The sequence below is a fragment of the Numida meleagris genome, chromosome 2 (genome assembly GCF_002078875.1).
Source record: "Numida meleagris isolate 19003 breed g44 Domestic line chromosome 2, NumMel1.0, whole genome shotgun sequence".
NCBI classification, from domain to species: Eukaryota; Metazoa; Chordata; class Aves; order Galliformes; family Numididae; genus Numida; species Numida meleagris.
The window spans coordinates 140462188-140481461 of NC_034410.1; the positions used below are offsets into that span (position 1 = coordinate 140462188).

General features: G+C 40.0%; 1 protein-coding gene across 2 annotated transcripts in view; it reads right to left on the reverse strand.

Annotated features, from left to right (window-relative positions):
• The window catches only part of NDRG1 (N-myc downstream regulated 1), a 39239-nt gene that overhangs the window by 8913 nt on the left and 11052 nt on the right, over positions 1–19274 (reverse strand). Inside the window, exons 2-8 of one of the 2 annotated variants that reach the window (XM_021386578.1) lie at positions 16635–16713; positions 14360–14395; positions 6885–6990; positions 5201–5321; positions 3418–3480; positions 1335–1395; positions 786–872 (exon numbers count right to left, since the gene is read on the reverse strand). In XM_021386578.1, coding sequence (XP_021242253.1) covers positions 786–872; positions 1335–1395; positions 3418–3480; positions 5201–5321; positions 6885–6990; positions 14360–14395; positions 16635–16697 — 537 coding nt within the window. In that variant the 5' untranslated portion in view covers positions 16698–16713. The remainder of the gene's footprint in view (positions 1–785; positions 873–1334; positions 1396–3417; positions 3481–5200; positions 5322–6884; positions 6991–14359; positions 14396–16634; positions 16714–19274) is intronic. The other variant, XM_021386579.1, reaches the window with a different exon arrangement.

The window sequence follows — 19274 nt, forward strand, 5'->3', positions numbered from 1 at the left end:
AATTTTTGTATTTTTGTGTGTTCATAGTAACTGTCATTTGTTAAAACATGACCCTAAATGGTACAATGTGTCAGCTTTTTCAGTCTCCTCTGAAAAATGTTTTAGTAAGTTAAAACTTGGGGACGCATAACGTAACATTTATACCTATTTCTCTATTAGCTCCTTGAGGCTGTTTGAAACCAGCTCTCACCACCTTTTTCCGACATTGTAATCTTACAGCTACAAAAGAATGAAGTTTACAGGGGCTTCTTTGCTTGTGAACAAGCTCACTTAAAAGCCTAATTCTACAAAAAATCTGTCCAGCGTCACTACAGCTACTGCTCTTTTCTGACTCTTTTCAGTATCCAAGACTCAGCTAGATAGCTGAAACCAGGAATATGGTGTTTTGAACAATTTTTTCTGTGCTCCAATTAATATTTTGGATTGTGCTTGTAAACAAAGCCACAGGCAGGAAAAACAACACTAAGCTTGTCGTTTAACTGGCAGAAAGCTGTTTCCAAACCTGCCCCGTGTCCAGGTTAAAATAGTTTTTCCCCAGCCATTACCAGCGCTCAAGAATTGTCTGTACTCAGCAGCTCCATTATACCATGGGTATCTGCTTCCTAGAAGTACTTATTTTTATCACTAGCCCTACAGGAGATTTTATAAATGAAAAAATAAAACCAAAAGAAATTTGCCTAAGATATTTTGTCTTTGCAGCCTCACCTCAACACACAAGCTTGCCCAGCTCCTCATGCCTGACAGCCTCACAGTATGATTTATTTTTCTAACTTTAAAATGTTTACCTTTGTTGCTGCCCAGTCCATCCAACCTTCAGCACAAGGGTTTACGTTAATGAGAACTAGCCCCTCCACCAAGTCCGGATGGTTTAACTGCAAAAGAAAAGGTCTGAGTTAAGATTCATGGTGTGTCCTTTGCAAACTGACAGTCAGCATAAAATTTAAATTAGCAAATTAGCTCCTGGGGAGGAAGGAGGTAGGTCTAGTTTTATCTTGCACAAAACAAGCGTATGTATGGAAAAAAAAATTCATTAAAGCAATTCAACTGAGCAGCTGGAGAAGGTTAAGATTTAACATCTTCCCCACCCTCCGTTTAAATAGAGAACTCCCATTAAAAAAACCTTCTGCAAATCAACTGGGTAGAGCCCAGGCTTTAGAATGGAAAATCTAGGTCTTTTGGATGAGCTATCCCGCAGACTGTGGTATTCCACTTAAAAGCCTGGCTGCTTGCTTAAATGTACATGACAGAGCAGGAATTCTCTGCACACCCTATGAGGGCAGCAACACATAGAGGAAATTGGGTTCAAGCCTTTAAGAAAGCTCCATGAAACTTACAGCAAATCTGGTCAGGACGTAGGCACCGGCTCCAGTTCCCATTCCAATAATGCTCTTCAGCCTGCACAGCAGTTGCATGCCATGAGATGGAGGAGACAAATCAGTAAGAGAGCACCAAAAATAAACAAAACCCTATCAGTAGCCTTCCTATCAGGTTGGATATTAGGAAAAATTTCTTCTCAGAAAGAGCGGTCAAGCATTGGAACAGGCTGCCCAGGGAGGTGGTGGAGTCACTGTAGATAGAGTAGATAAGGTAGTCTGAGGGACATGGGTTAGTGAGCACGGTGGGGATGGGTTGATGATTGGACTAGGTGATCTTAGTTATCTTATCGAATCTTAATGACTCTATGATCCTTCTTGTACATGCCAGTGAAAGGGCAGATCACATCTTGGGCAAACCACAGACCCTCAGCAGTGCCACCAGTACGGAGCTGGGCACAGCAGCTAGTTGGTTTTAGGAGATTCACAGACGCTGGTCCTCATGCACTGCAGCCCAGCAGCAATCCTCACTTATCCTTAAGTAAACACACTGAGCAACAACAGCATTGTTCTGACTCTGGAAGGAAATGGCTCCTCTGCCAGAAAAACTTCTAAGATAGAGTCCTGCGGTCTGCAGTCAAAACACAACAACCTCGCTTCAGTCTGCCCTGCCCTCAGTTATCAAACTGTGACGCCGAGTCCTCTCTAGCAGGGAGCTGGCAGGGAAACCTCTCCTGCTATCCAGCTGCTGGAGTGGGTGAGATTAAACTTCAGAACTAAGCAGGGCAGAGACAAATCAAATATTTGCATTTGCTCAAATTGGTTCTAAAGCATCCCCTTCAAGGTCTTAGAAAATACATGGAAGGGAGACTAGACAAAACCTGTCAGAAAAACAGGTTAAGCAATGCTTTTAGGAAAGAAGAAAGATTTCATTCTCATTACAATATTAAATCAAGCTTTTGTAAATCAACTGCAGTTTAATTGGTTTTCAAGGTATTGACATTATGTTAGCATTTTTTTTTAATGGCCAATAATGTGCTTTGGTTTAAAAAAAAAACAAAACAGTTTAAAAACATACGTTTGTTTCAGGAAGGTAGTGAGATCAGAGAGGTATACTAGTCAAGACATTGTAACAGCTGGTTTGTATGCTGAGCAATGTCTAAAGTGGGGTGTTGGTCTGAGACTGAGGCTCCATCAGCAGCCCAACCTGTCTGTCCTCCAAAGCTGTCTAACCCTGAATGTCAGATTTTCTCTCTTCAGACTGAAAACACCCGCAAGGTGCTCACCTGCAGATTCTAACCTGATCTAGCTATAGATGTCCCTGTTCATTGCAGAGCAGTTAGGCTAGATGACCTTTAAGGGTCCCTTCCAGCTCAAACGATTTTATTATTCTAAGATTCATTGCACACCAGGAGCCCTAGCTCTGTAGTAGGGAAGGCGTTATGCATAGCTCCAGTTAAACTAAGCTTTGAAGGAATACACACAACTAAACTTGCTGCAGGCACACAACAGAGGAACAGGGGTGCTGGAACTAGATGATCCAACTCTCCAGTCCAAGCCATTCTGTGATTATATGAACACTGCCACCAAGTTCCTCAGCATCAGCAATCTGGATCTGTACTTGCAGAAGAGGCTCAACAAGGCAGGACTGACCCCTGACTGCACTCCAGCCACAGAAACAAAACTCTACGTGTCTTCAGATGGGGCTACGTTTTTTTCTGCTAACCACACAGGAAAATGTGGGTTGCTTCAGTGGGAAGAACAGATTGTCTATGCCCTGTCCCTGTCAGCGCTGCAAACAGAAAAAAAACGGAGGAAGCCCCTAAATTAGGCACATGTGATTTCAGTTGAAACTGCTTCCTGTTTAAAAATAAACAAACTTTCCAAATAAAGGCCAAATAAGCTCTTTCAGATTCAAATTCAAAAGGCAGCCAACTGCAGTGGAGGAGTTAAAATACAACCACAACCGTAACTCTAGGAAAATGTCAGGTAGCCTGTGTGAAGCCTTGGGGCAGCACAGATGAATTCGTGATCTTCCCTGCTCTTTCGGTGTGCCACACAGAGACAAATAATGAGGAAAATAAGTCAAAAACCCCGCACTCACCCAAACTGTTTCAGGATTCCAGGAAGCATTTCAGCCAGCTGATCCATAGAAGGATATATGTACCTGCAACAAATATGTGTCTGTGAGTTACTATTCCACATTCAGTAGATTAGGCTGCTGTACTTAGAGAAAAAGTGGTCACTGTAGATTAAATAACATGCGTGCCCATTGCCAGGTCACGGGCAGCATGCACTGAATTTAAATCAGGAGCAAGTACAATTAAGGGATTTCATGGGAATATGAGCATACTCAATATGGTACTTTATGTGAGTTACAGGATGAAAGTTGTCTGCTCCAGCTCAGAGCAAAACAGACCACAGCAAATCTCTTCCAAAAAAACAAGTCAACACTTAAAACCTATAAAATATTTGAACTTTAGAGGTGAGTTTCCAACCACATTCACCACATTTGTACTTCTGGTTCACCACAAAAAGGTTTCCCCATGTTGCAGAATCAGACTACTGCAGTGTGATCTAGATCTGTGGCAAATATTTATATGCATGTTTTCAAGGATGCACATTTCTACAGCAATAAAATGAAGAAAACTTTCTATTAATATTGATGGAGAAATTGAAGCCAAAGGAAGCTATGAAGCTGCTGAAGAAGTTTGACAGAAACAGCTCTATGTCAATGCTTCTGTTCTTCTGCTGAGTGGCAATAAAATTCTGAGAGGAGGAAATTTTTAACAAAATCTCTACTGAGCAGCACATGGAAAAAAGTCCCCCCTAAGTAGCTGGAGAACAGAGTACAGCTTCTTGTGGTGCTATCTTGAGATGTTAAGTAGTGGCCTTTACTAGCAGAGACCATGACCATTGTGCAGTTGACAACACAGAAGTGTTAATGCCTGTTTAGGACATGAAGGTTAAGACACTTAAAAGCTTTTGATTCCAATAAACACAAACTGAAGTGACCAAAATAGCTTTGTCACCTGCTTGAGTAGACAACTGGGCCATTGCATTTAACGCTGCTCAGAACATGGCCCATGATGACCTCCTCAGCCAGACCAGCTTAGAATTTAAGAAGGTATGGCTCATACCATAAGGTATATTCAAACTCCTTAATACCCAGTTTTTACAGAACAACTGTCCCTTGACTTGTGCCCCCCCTCAGAATGTTGGCTGCTCTCTTCCTCAACCAAGCTGACTCCTGTTCTAGGGGCATCTTCAGGCAAACCCATCTCATCTCACTAAATGGGACTAACATTTTGGCAAAGACAGCACTCAAAACTCACAAGTTTCCAAGAGTTACAACATCATATATGTTACACAGTCAGGAGTATGCAGTAATTTATGATATCCCAAGGGTTACATCACTTTGTTACTGTACAGCTACTTGAAATTTCCAGGAAGCTTACCATATCTATTTATCTACAACTACCATGCAGACATTTCCTAAAAGCTGTAGACTTAGGAAAGATATGATGCAGTGGTCACTGACTATGTTGTTTATAGTAACAACTTTGTTTTGTATTTGCATGCAGGATGTCATTACAAAACAAGGTAGCCCAATACTTAAACTGGGAGATGTAAGCATCTGTCAATGAACTGCTTTACAAGTAGTGTGGTTATTGGCAATAAAACACAAAATTACAGCCCCGAAGTTTACTGTGAACTGGCAAAACTCAGCAGAACTCTGGAAACTCAAACAGAAAGTGTCAGCGTTCAGAAGAAAACTACTTTTCTCCCTGCAATTGCTTTTCAGTTGAATTGCAGATCAAGGCTCTTTTTCCAGCCCCTAGCAAAAGATAACTCTGAAAGCATGGGCTGTTTCCCTTATAACTCACCCAGTTTGGAAAGATGGTGCCCCATCCTGCTGACCAGGTGCATCCACGTGGCAAACTGCAAAGTGCTGGGTGATTTCCTGCATATCCTCAAAGTTGAACAGAGGATTGAAGCAAGTTTTATCTTGAAAACGAAAAAAAAAAACATGAAATTGTTTTGTTGAGATGAAATGGTTTGTTCATTAGTAAATCTGCATCTATAATAAAATCATTTGTTTCATTAACGTTACCTCTGCTGCAACCTGGACTACAGGTTAGTGAAAAGTCCCTTCAATCGGCTCAGAAAAAGTGACAATCCTGTATTACTAAGGAAGAACAGGAAAGCCCTGCTACAAAGCAACCTGTGCAAACTTGTATGAATTCCCTGAAGCAAAAAAAAATGAAAAGCTCTCTCCTCAAGGCCAGCTATCATTTATCCACATTATTTTGTTCCTTCCCAGAAATATTGTCTTGGTACACCAAAATCAAGAAAATGTTCTTTATGTAAAAGTAAAATAGTCATAAAGTGTCCTCAGGAATATTCATACTGAGTTTTGGCTTAGGTAAAATTATCCATTTACTTGTCCAGTCATTTTTCTTTGGATTATGTCAAAACAGATGGAGAGAAAAGGTATCCAGCTCTGAGATCGTGACTTGTGTTTCTGCCCAAGTATTACAAGATAAACATTACATTTGTGTCTCTCACAGCAGGCAATTCAAGACAAAAGTGTCCTTTCGGGATACTGAATGTTGCAGGCTCCCAGCTCTGAGATGATTTGATTTCTGATGTTTAGCGAATATCAGTGTTGGGAGAACCTGCTGGAGAGGAGAATATGCAAGATAGGGATAAAGCTTTCTCCCTTCTCCTTTAAAAGGAAAGCTTATTCACCATAAATATATATTTTTTATCTCAGGAAAGAAAACAGTTTTAGTCAAAGATGAGACCCAGATTAAGCTCTGCCCTGATCCACTGACAACCCAAAATAAAGTAAGGCTGTTCAGGCAAAACAGGCAAAAAAGATATTTTTTTCTTCTGAGTAATATCACTACTGCCTCTTCCCCAAAACCCAGACATTAAAGATTTGCAGCTGTTTTTATCGCTCTCTAACCAACAGTAAATGGTGTGAAACAGAGTACTAGTGAGAAGAACAAACAGATCTGGATGTCTAGGTCCTTGTATTTTTGAATATGACAGATAAGACAGAAGGGACTTGTCAAAGTCATTTTCTTAATACTGGCTAAGGATACAATGCCAGCTTTCATTTCATCATTCTGATTTGACACATCATTCATACAAACCCACAGAAGTGAAAGACTGGTTTCAGACAGGAACCTACAAGCCAAAGCAACAGCAGTGTTCTTGTCCATCTGGCTTTCAATGCAGCCTCAGCCTTCGTCTATAGATGTTTTTACAGCATTTATACACAGTCATTACAAGCTAGCAGGAGAACATTTTGCTCATTTAAGTGAAATATTCCAATTATTTTCTTCGCGTGTAAATCTGAGAATCAAATTTGCCTTAAGCAAAGAATTAGGCTAGGCACATTTGTATACAAGGGCTGGTACCTTCCATCCGGACGGAGTAGACACAAGTAAGCGAGGACCTGGGAAATGTTTTGTAACCATCACAGATCCCATGCCTTTGGCTACAGTTATAGCATTAACCAACCAGGCCATCGCTATGCAATAAAATAAAAAGCCCACTTACGATTCAGCCCAATGTCGTGGTATGTGAGGATAGCAGGTCTGTTCCCTCTGGGCATCCCACACATGGTGACGTGGACCATGCCATGCATGGTCTCCACATCTTGCTCCTGACAAAGAACAAGAGGAAACTATCAGACTTTAGAAGGGCTCTCCCTAACACCCTAGTGTTGGCAGCCATGACCATGAGCGCAGCTCCTGCCCTATCTCAAGACTGTCCGCAGCCCCTCTGGCCCCAGGACCTCTGCAACCCCCATGCCAACACATTCTATGTCTCCCCATGGTACAGGCTCTTTGCTAGCATTTTACACACAGCTGTCATCGATTGCTGTTATCAGCCAATGACAGAAGCACTCAAGCTGCTAGCTCTAACTAGATATTAAGGAAATGGTTTTTGACCACAATAAAGTCAGCATTAAAAAAAAGCTTTAAAAAAGAAAACAAAAAGGAGGGGGGAAACTAAAAAAAAAAAAAAAGGAGAGGGGAAACTAAAAGAGAGGGGAAACTAAAAAAAAGATGTATGAGAAATAAAGATGAAGGTGAAAAAAAACTTTTGCCTAAAATAACAATAGCTCACAAGCATGGCCAGCAGCATTTGCAGTGGTGCCAGTTTCCAAAAGATATCTGTTTTCTAGGAAAATGATCGTAACTGAGCAAATAACTATTATTCCCCTAAAAAGCACTTTATTAAATAGCTTGTATTCAGCATAAAGACTTATAACACTGCAGGGCTTGGTGATTATAGCAGCTTTCTGCAATAAATATGACAGCTACATGGGTGAGCTTTATGGTTTGCTATTTCTTAAATCTAAGCACAAACTCAGCTGAATAAAGTTTGTAACAGAGTAATATGGCTACAACAATGTTGTGGTGATTATCACAGAAACAACCTTAAAAACCCCATTGCTGTTATCTGACATAACTGGATTTTGTACTGCTTAATGAGTTTATAACACCTTTATTATCAAATCAGAAACCCCTTCATTACCATCTTATTTGCTAGATGTCTACGTTGGATAAATGAAACTTGGTTTATACCAACATCCCCAATGAATGGAATAGTTTTTGCTTCTTTCATGCTTGCACTTAAGATAGGCATAAACAATTTGTTAGCCTGACAACATATATAAGGGGAAATCACAGAACAACAGTTATTTTCTATTTACAGTTACACTCATGGAATCAAAGCAGTACAGAGGTAGTGACAGAAGCACAGAATTGTAGGGGTTGGAAGGGACCTCTAGAGATCATAGAGTCCAACTCCCCTGCAAAGCAGGCTCCCTACAGCAGGCTGCACAGGTAGGCATTCAGGCGGGTCTAAAACCAGCCTTAATATTTTGTAAGAATACTTTCTGCATAGGACACAGAGATCCATGTCATTCAGTACAGCATACTGCTCCTGCCTGGCTTGATTTGCTCTTTGCAGCAATGCCCAGGGGCAAAATCCAAGTTAAATTAAATTAAACCTACTCCAAATTATGCTGTAGAAATTAGGAGCATGCAGCTCCTGCAGAAACCTTTTTAGAGCAAAATCCAGAAGCTTCTGGGATCTGACATATTAATTCAATCTAAATCATAGCTCAGTAATTTCATATGTGAAATTTACTTTGTATTTTGTTGAGCGTAAGGATACTAAGCAGCACCGTTCCACATTTCACCTATTTTCCTTGCAATTTACATCAGCTTTAAGCTATGACCACACCAACAAATCAAGAACCCCTCTGCCCCTAAACACCAGGAGAGTATCTCTGCTGTCTGATCTACACTACACTGAAACGTGTTCAGCTTTTCTATCTTCTTAGAGATTAATTCCTCTGCATACTCACTGCATTATTTAGCAGGTATGCTGTGTCTTCCACATCGAGTACCATCTTTAGGCAAAACAGGGTGATAAATCCAGCAAGCAAAGAGAGGACAGGAGCTGGTTCCTAGTTTCCCCGAGTAGGAAACTGGGTTATATGGAGAGGCTGCAGTTCTGCATAGGCTTATGACACCCACAGTGCCCAGGCGGAAAACCCAGAACAGACTAATTCATGAGGACGTCATTCTTAAATAGGATTTGAGTCAGGTTTGACCAGGAGAAGTGCTTATTTTGTAGAGCTCAGACATCAAAGATGAACTCGGTCACACAATGTACAAATTGCCAACTTTCAAACCTGGGAACTAATGATTAGCACAGTATTTCCTGGTGATGTTTCAATTAGGCTTTGGTAAGTATAGATTACTTTAAGGTTTTGTTATCTCAAATGCTGAACCACTCCAAACCTATTCTACATTAAATCAGAAGCAAGCTCTTTTCTATAAGCCAGGAGTAAAGTTTCCACAAAGATCAAAAATGAATTAAAAACTTAACACAAGTGAGAATGATTCTGCGCAGCAATGCAACAAAGTCTGACTTTAAGTGTCTTTTCCAAAGTGCATAAGCAATACCCAAAAGTTAAGTTTCACATCTGGCAAAAGTGGAGTATTGTATTCATTATTTAATTATGCAGAAGATAGATTTGCAATAGCAATATATAGCACTTAACAACAATAGTAATTAATTTTTCCACATTACACCTTCCCTTTGCATTTAGATTATTCTCAAATGGAGAGCAGAAGAATTGATAGGTTGGGAATTTTGGCACCCATAATGAGTAAAATGCCTTCATGAGAAAGATAATTTCCTCCTTAACTGGAGAATAACAGCATTCTGTATCACCAGGTTTTTATTGCTAGATCTACTCAACAAAAGCACTTAAAAGCCCAGAACACTTTCTTAGGAGAGGCCACCTTTCAAGACTTAGGTTCTTCATCCTTTGTGCAGGACAGAGAAAATCTGTTCGTGACAAAGCCAGACACTTGAACCTGCCCACCCACTGATCTTCACTGCTAATTATTCTGAACTAGAAACCTGAGTCTAGTTCAAACTCAGTGTCAACTAATAATAGTTCAGAGATGATGGGAGACCACACATCTAATTACTGGCATAAGACACCATCAGTTTAACTATTAGTTTAATTCCCCATTATCTCCACAAAAGGGCTCTTGTGATTCAGTGGTAATAGTGTTGCACAGTTTTCCCTTAGTGTTAATTCTTAACGAAAAATACCCAAAAGTTTCTCCTAAAAAGCAATTCAAACCCATTTCTTTAGTGATGCCAAGCCAGCAACTCACCATCCCTACTGATCCTATTAAAGATCAAGAGATTTGTCTACGTGATGTCAGCGTGGATGTTTTCAAAAAGCAGAGCACTGAAAACAGATGGCAGCATGCCCCAATCAGCGTCAACATTGTAGTAAGAGGCTCTTCACCGACTGATTTGTATTAAAACACTATCTTAGAAAAACATCCAAGGTACACTAATCCGATAGAAGGATAAAGACAAGCATGCCATCTGTTCACATCTCACTTTAACAGAGGTGCAGTCTTTCTTCCGAGCTCTAAAATACACACAAAAAATACCTATGATAGATGCAATTTAAGAGAGACTATCTGGGTTTGAAGGGAGTTGTTCTCTTCTATGGCAAATTTTCTTTTTCTTTTGGTCAAATTGACATTTTTTGACATTCTGTTATGGGTCTAGAAGGGGGAGGCAACACAGTAACACACAAGAGTTCATTTACTCCTTCCTCTCTCTATCCTGGCTGATAAAGACATAGACTGAGGAACACGTTTATGAACAGGTTTTGTTGTTTTTTTTTGTTCTGAATATGCAACCAAACCATCTTTGCTATCTAAAAAGGAAAACCACACACACGTTGACCATTTTGCTAAAAACAATGCATTTTTTATTTTAAGTAAAAAACCATCTTCCACTGTGATTATTTTAAAGTTTTCAGAAATATTTAATTCCCAATTATTGTCCCATGCTTATATTTAATTTATTTTATATCATAATAAATACACCTCCTTTATCTTACCTCAGAATTGAGGGAAAAGCTTCACATCTCTTTGAAAAATTGCTCTGAGACTGTGTATTTTATGTACATATTACTTAAGAAATTTAATATATTAATACCTGCTTATGCTATTTTTCACTTTTTTCTTTCATATGTTGCTGATGAAAAGCATTTGAGCTTTTAATATGGTATTACAATGTTGTGTTTCAAATCCTCCTTACCCTAGTTCAGTTATTTTTCCCTTATCTTCCTCTACCCTAAAATAATTATTATTTCAATTCATCCTCTCTTACACTAAAAACCCAACACCCACTTTTTTTCCCTTTTGCTTTTCCTTCTTTTTCTTTATTTTTTTTCTTTTTGTTGGACATCTATTTGAAATTAGCAATACTGCAGTTCCCCAGTTCAGGTTGTGAGCTGGCTGCTTAAAGTATCATGGACTTTTACATTTTAAACAAGTGATTCTTCTAAGGTAGAATTCATGCCATTTGTCAGCTTGTTTCTGTTTGTACCTGTACACAAGTAACAACAACTTTGGTACAGGACTGAAGCTGACAGTTTTGTGATAGTTCCTCCCTGGGGTTCTTCCTAGTTCAGACAGCGCTGGGTGACAATGCTCTGCAAAAGCACAAAAACTCAACTGTTTCCAACCCTATCCTTCATAGACCTAAAAGGAAACCCATATCTAATGAACTGCAAAGGCCTCAAACCATAGCCACTGGGAAATACACTCCATCGTGCCATGATGCTGATTTGTTTCCCACTGCACGGTGGTTCATTCCTTCTCTTCAGGCAGGAGAAAGGGGTTCTTGCATGCTGGTGAATTTTCATGCCATGAGCCCTGAATTGCACGGGACAAGCTAATCTCTGCCACCTACAGCTGTTGCACAGCTTGGAAACTTTTGCTTAATTATCAAGAAAGCAGTGCTCTGGCAGACTGCTCACTTCTGAAATATAGAACCACAGGAATGTATATGGCAGCAGGGAGACAGTTCTCCCCAGACTCCAATATTAACAGGTAAAAAAATAGTCCAATACATTCCACTGCAAATACAATAAAAGCATTTTGGGCATTCGGCCAACATAAAGCAGCACAGGGCACACTGCCCTGCACCAGCTTATCTTGAACTGTTCTAGAATGGGTTTGGTGAGGAACAGTCACTTTCTTGGGAGGCATAACTTCACTTATATTTTCAGGTATGCACCACAGAGAGAAAAACAGACAGTACGGAGTGGTGAGAGTCCAGAGTTGTCAGTTCTTCCATTCAACCCTCGTCTTGGCCAACTCCCAGTAACTCACAGAATCACTGAATCATCAGATATACCAAGTTGGAAGTAAACCATAAAGATCATCAAGTCCAGCTCCATTAGGGATTTTCTCCAGAGAATAACCACACACACATCTTGCAATTTGGAGGATGATATTCTGCTACAGAGTGGGTCACTTCAAAAATGGAAAGTTTGTCAAAAATAGCCTGTGAAGTAAGAGCCTGCTTCTTTCCAAATCTGAGTAGCTAGATGAAATTTCTTCTTGGAACAAATACACATCATGGACAGCCACTACTTTTCACTGATGACAGAAATGAAGTTATTAACTGAACATTGCATAACTTGTCTGCAAAAGGACAGTGATATAGAGAACAGTCACATCCCTATACAGACACATGAGCACTAAAGGAGTGTCCTGCTGAGTCCTGGGAACCTTTCCCAGACAGATGCCACCTTCTCCCAAACACAGCTCATGGGACAGGTCAGCCCTATGTGAGCTTCATGGTCAGCCCTGAGTGACCCGGATCCTCCATGATCACTTGAATGAACTAAGTCATCAAGGTTCTCAAAACAGCATCAAATCATCTTGCTTCACAGATCAACCACAAAGGAACCTGAAGATGCATAGGTAGGTTTCTTGTGGTTTTAAGCACCAAAGTAAAGTCTCCTTTCCAGTAGCAGTTCTTAAAATAAGGGATTGAGGTTGCTTTCCCACAATTTGCCTCCTTGAACTAGAACAATCAAAGATTAAAGCCTAAGAAAGGAACATCATTAAAAAAAGCAAGAGATGGCAGAGCAGGGCTAAATGATGAGAACCACTGGTCTGGATTAGCAACAGTTAATCCAAAACATGGGAAAAAAAAACAAACAACAAAATGGTTTAGAGAATTTGATCTTGCAAGTTAAAAACCTATATATACACACTGTTTACATGCCAAGCAAATTTATTCCAAGAATAGAAATGAAATATGGGTCACTTCTTGATTTTTAATCAAAATGGTGCAGTATTCCTGTTCACAGACTTAATCTGGGATTCAGATTTATTTAGAACAAGTGGTCAATCTGGGCTCAAGCAGCAAGCTTCTCCCATGCTGTGCACAGGCCTGCAGAAAGTCTGATGATGAGAAGTTTAACATATCTATCAAGACTTCAGGCAGTGGATTTCAACATTAGAAAGGATGAAGGGGAAGATGTGGGACTAATATGAACTACATTTTTGCTAAAAAATTAAGAGTTGCTTGAAGAGGGTGAGATGTTTGTAGTAACTGTCTCCCTTGGTTTCCAGGGAAGTGACAGTGGTGTTTCTGCTGGATTTTTAACCAATTTGCAAAGCACTTAATAAAATATAAAGAAGTGAAAATAAAGTGCAAGATGTTGCAATGTTCAACAGGGTTATTTTTCAAGAACCTCCACTTGAACATACAAGAGACTAAAAAACCTCAATAGCTTCCCTTATTCCTGCATGATCTACTTCTCTCATTAAACATCCTAGATAAAAACAAGACACCTGGCAAGCCACAGTCCCCAACTCCTACTCCTTGTCCTCAGAGATAGGAACGCACTGCTCACTCTTTTTGTTGAGGCAGGTGCACACTCACTGTTCTCTCCCAAGGCAACCCAACCTGACTCCAGCACTGATTTCCTTAGTCATAGCTTATGAGCTATTGAGAACAAAACTCAATCTTAATACCTCATGGAGATAAAATAACGCAAAAGAGGAGGAAAGAGAATTATAAAGCCACTTCTCAAACACACAACACATGGGAAAAATGGAAAGACACCATTGGACCTGGCTGTGTACTTCATGCACACTTGTCTGCAGGGTGTAAATAAATATATGGAAACTGCCATCACTCTTGGTACAGACAAAATCAATTGCTTATTGCCTTTCCCTGCTCCCCAGGCTTCACAAATATTTTGGAAACTTTTAATGGCATAACGGGATACACTGAGAGGGACATTTCCTTGGAGGAAATGCACACACACCGCTAATGAAAGGAAATTAACTGGGGAAACTGCGTGTTCATGTGGGAGGAGTTCATTTTGCTTTCACTACAACTGCTGAAGAATCTTTTAGCAAGAACAGAGCTGCTTGCAACTCATTCTCTTGGACGAATTTTTCCCAGCTTTAGTTTGAAAAGACCTCCTGCAGTCCCCTTCACAAAATAGTGTAAGAGCCACATTCAGGTCCTTTCTCACAACTACAGCATTTTTTATGAGCAGTCACTCATTTCTGATCCCGTTTCTCTGTTTTCTCAATTTGCTTTCTCTTTTACTAAAGAAAAAAAACAAAACAACAAACCAACGACAGAAGAATAGCTTTTCTGACCTGAACGTCAAAGTCTGGAAGGAGACGAGTGATAGCCTGTGAAGAGATTAAAGGATATTAATTCAGGTATCCTTTGCAGTTAAAAATTCTGCACTTGCATATGCACTGAGACACATGTTCTAACCCTCTGCTTCTCCAGTGGAGAGCTCTTTCCCATTCCCTTCACCTACTGAATATTGCTGAATGTCAAAATGTCCACTCCTATGTCTGGCCATTGCCATTACTGACAAGTACCTCTGCCTCCCCCGTATTAACGTCAGAAAAAGAGTAAGGTGACATCCTCCTCATCTCCGTAAACTCAAAGGAAGAAATATCTTCAAGACGTTGCTAGCTATTAGAAAACTTGGAAGAAGTTAGTTACATCGAGGGGGATGTACACCAGGAAGAGCAGTCAAGCTGCCACTTGTTATACTCCAGTGTGACAGGGACGTCAAAGCCTGAGATAGAAATACACAGATAAAAAGCAAACTCTAGGAGCCTGACAAGGAGATCATTCAGCCCTAAAATCCCATGTAAATGAAGGATAGAAGATGTTGGACGCAATACAACTCTGTCTTGAGTAATACTATCTAGAGGATGGACTTCTAAACATTGCAGTCCAAATCACAACTATGATTTAACTCTAAAGCTGTGATCTTTAGGTAATTAGGCTGTGTGATGTGCACACAAACAGATATCTGAAGAGCTGACTGAACTTGTGGAAATCAGTTTACACAGATTTAAAGATCACTCTTTACAGACTACAGTTTTAACCTTAGACAATCTTTTGATCTGTACTGTTGGATTCATGACCTTTTAAACATAGCTAATTTCAAACACTCATGTTTCCAAGTGGTCTGTAGATTGAAGGTGGATGTAGATATAGCAACCATCTAGACAGTGTATGAAATAGGGCTCCATCATTACTCAGGAATGAAGAATGAGCTATAGAGAGAAGCCTAGTACCCTGTAAGCCAAGATGAGACTTAAGAGAGCATCACCCACTCAACACCAATCTCTGCCACTAGCCCTAGTATGCACTGAGTGTCCTCTGGGGTAATCATTTTTTCCACTTTCTCAAAATACTTCAAAAAACGTCCTCCATCTATGATAAGGATGTACAAACAGGTGATCAAACCAGACTAACTCTGCTACTTTCCCCACATAGACAACAACTGAGGCAACTGTGAATAAAAGCGTACAAGGTTCCTTGTCAAAATAGCAAATTTTCATCTACATGCTGAAGAAACCCAGGAAGTTCTTCAGTGTAAGGCATTTCTGAACTCTGAAGGAAAAACATTTCAGTAACCAGAGAACTTCTGCTTCATTTCGCTGTTACTGAACAACATTGGCATTAGAAAGGGATCTTAGTTCCTGAAAGCCCTGCTTTCACGCAATGTCCTTGGCACAGGAACTGTGTTTAAACTTTCTCTAGACATTTCATTACATTTGTGAGTGGAAATAATTTCCTGAAGTGTTTACCCAAAAAGAGGTAGAGAATAAAAAATGAAAATAGCACATAAAGCAACGAGGAATCTCAGTGTAGAAAACTAGAAGAAAATATCAGCACATTTATACACATCATTGTCAAGAATGACAATCATTTGGGAAAAAAAGAGAAAAATCTTAGCCTTGATTGAAGAAACTAAGCAGAGAGGTTCATTTGAATATTCCAGTGAATTATCTGCAATGAACATGCACAGGGTATGAGCACCATCGAACAGAGTCACACAGCTACTGACCCTAGGTGCTGTGGGAAGAGATTTTGAGAAAAACAGTGCAAAAACAAATGCCAAGGAGCACAACAGAGCTAAGCAAACAAAACAAAAGGCTGAGGATGGTTTTATGCTGCAGTCCCAGAGGCTGCAGAACTGGTAACTGTGGCTGGAACAACTCACAGCTCGGGGCAACCTGAGCAGACACAATGGGGCAGTCATACCTATCTGATCCTCCATGAAAGGCAGAGGACAGAGCAAAGTTTGAACCTCTGCACTGAGATGTCTACAGGTATAGGTGGATCTGCTTGAGTTTGCCCAATTGGAACTGTTCAAAATAAACCCAGAACTATAACTATTCAGAAAAAAATATGTCCACAATAGATCAGCATTAGAGAAGCACAAAACCAGAGCAATAATTAAAACTCAATTTTGCCCTATTATTAAAAAACATTGTTATTGCACCTCTAGTTTCTCATCTATTTCTCTATACAACTTGTTAGAACTGAGAATACATACACAGTTGCAACAGGAACCCTGAAAGAAGACACATAAGCTTTAAAAATGTTTAAGATAATTACCTCTTCCTTCTCCACCAGAGGTTTCACCTCTGCAAGGTGAGCGTCCTGGAATTCTGTTGACATGGTCAGTAGCTGGTATCTGTGAAGATGAAGAAATATTTGTTTTCAGCTTGCATCAAAGATTAAATACGGGAGGAAATAAAGGTCCTCCCCCTCCACCACCTCCAATCTCAGGTTATAGTTTAACACAGCTTTGCAAGAGAGTTATGAATCTCTTCTAAAACACCTCCCTGGTTTATTTATGTTCACAAGCCTGTACAACATGAGATTAAAGAAATGTTAAGGCTGCAAGATCAAAACAAAAATTTGGCAGCATCAGAACAAAGGATGCTGAAGAAAGTAAGGCAAGGACCAGCACAACTGGAGTTGGACTCAGTGATCCTTATGGGTCCCTCTCAACTCGGGATATTCTATGATTCTATGAACTTGTAGCATTCAATCACATAAAAACTCATTTCACGTGTGAAAGGAGGCATAATCTAATCTACACAAGCATCTTCTCTTGAAGCTGGATTAGATATTCTTTTTGTTTAGATGAAGGCTCCCTCTCCAAGATCTCTGCTTTAAGCAAACTAAATTAGGTTCTCATTAGCACCATTTTACTCTTGTACCAAGAGTAAAATCAGAACAGGAACACCTTCTTTGATTGAACAAACCAAGTAGTTCCATGTACCAAGTAAAAACAACATGCCATTGCACACCAATGCAGTGTATGCTACAAGAAAATTTTCAAAACCATCACACTAGGGAAGAAGACTGCTGCATCCTGCTCTAGGAAAGGAACAGCATCACATTGCCCAGCTTAACTGGGCGTATGGATTGGAAATACCTTCTGGAGATCATGAGCACATTAGGCAAACAGAGCAGCGGATCCTTCTGCAGATGCAACACATTGTCTGCATTTTGACCAAGCTGTACTTCAGTCCAGTGAACATATCAGTCCAAACTGGGAGCTACAGAACAGGATATTTCATTCTCTCCACAGAGATAAAGTGCCAGAGGCAGAGGGCTGTTCCCTCTGAAGCCCTGAGGAATGACCACAGCAGGAAGCTATGAAATGGCAAACATCGATTAAGAGAGATAATGTCAAACAAATGCTAGCGTCTATGCATGTGTAAATGATTTCAGATTTTAGGAAACCTTCTTGGAAGCTATACAACTAGACGGAAATTTTGGCAAAGAGTCAGGCTGTGGATTTTAAGTTTAGAGAAATGCTTCATGGGTATATAACTCCACAACTCAAGCCATGGAAGCAAAAGCGAAACTGTTACATAGAATCATAGAATCATTTGTGTTGGTAGGGACTTTTAAAGGTCACTCAGTCCAACTTCCCTGCAATGAACAGGGACACCTTCAGCTAGAGCAGGTTGCTCAGAGCCCCATCCAGCCTCACCTTGAGTGTCTCCAGGGATGGGGCATCTACCACCACTCTAGGCAACCTGCACCAGAGCTTCATTACCCATAAAAAAAAATTTACATTCAGTCTAAATCTCCTGTTTCAGTTTCCCATTCCCAGTAATTTGTAATCCAAATTTACAATAAGACACTAAAGCTACTTCAGCAGTCAGAAAAGTCAAGACAGAGTTAATTCCCCAGCAGTCACTCTGATTCACCCTTTTTCTCCAGTTTTGTCTGTTAAAGATAGTAATCATAAAGAACAAGTAAAACCAAGTTTGCCAAAGTTTCAAGCAATTGAAAATGACATTTTAGAAAATGCATTACATATTTTTGAAATTACAGCCATCTATACAATGTGCCATTCTACACAGTTAGCAACTCTGTGTGGCAGAAAAGGAAAATAAAAGCTGAAAATATTTACATGCAATCTGGAAGGCTAGAAGTACAAGGCATTTTCCATGTTTTCCCTATACAGGAGGAAAGTAAGAAGCCAGGCTCCCTGCAGTTTTCCAGTAAGTGGCTCAGGGAACAAAGCCACAGCTAGCACTCGTCGAAGAAAGTTGTTTACCCAGGACAGCTTCAGGTTTTCAGGGAGTCAGAGCATTGACTACAAATGACCAAAAAATCCGTGCCAAAAAGAACAACATGGGTGCCTTTTATAGTCTTAAAAAACAATCCTGTTTTCATAATAGTTCAAAGTTGTTGCTCTGTGTTTCCGAATTAACCAACATTAGGAAGTGCTGACCAGCAGATTACACTACTGCCATCAAGTCTGCTGAACAAAAGCCCAATGTGCACCACGTTCTCACTTTTGGAATGGTACCAGGCCTTCAAGCCACATTATGTTTTCAAATCAGACATTTACAAGCTCTGGGTTCCTCCTATCTGCACTGGGAATACCTGAAACATTCCAACTAACGGAACAGCTGTGTGATAAGCTGGCACAAGAGCGCATCATTTCTTCTGTGAGCTGGCAAACAAAGCCCTGTTATCTGACACCACTCTAAAAAGCTTCTAATTTTCTAAAGAGAAAGATGCTGGATTGCACAGAGATTTCAAAAATCTCTAAAAAGGTGCTTTGTGCTCCTCTTTTATGTGACAGGGTAGCTTGAAGCTACTGTAACTGCATAACTTTCCTAAATAACCATACAAGCATTCTTTTATATCCATTGCAAAAGCACTTGCCTCACAGAAGTATTCATAACACAAAGTTCATTTACATCTGCATGCAATAGAGTAAAG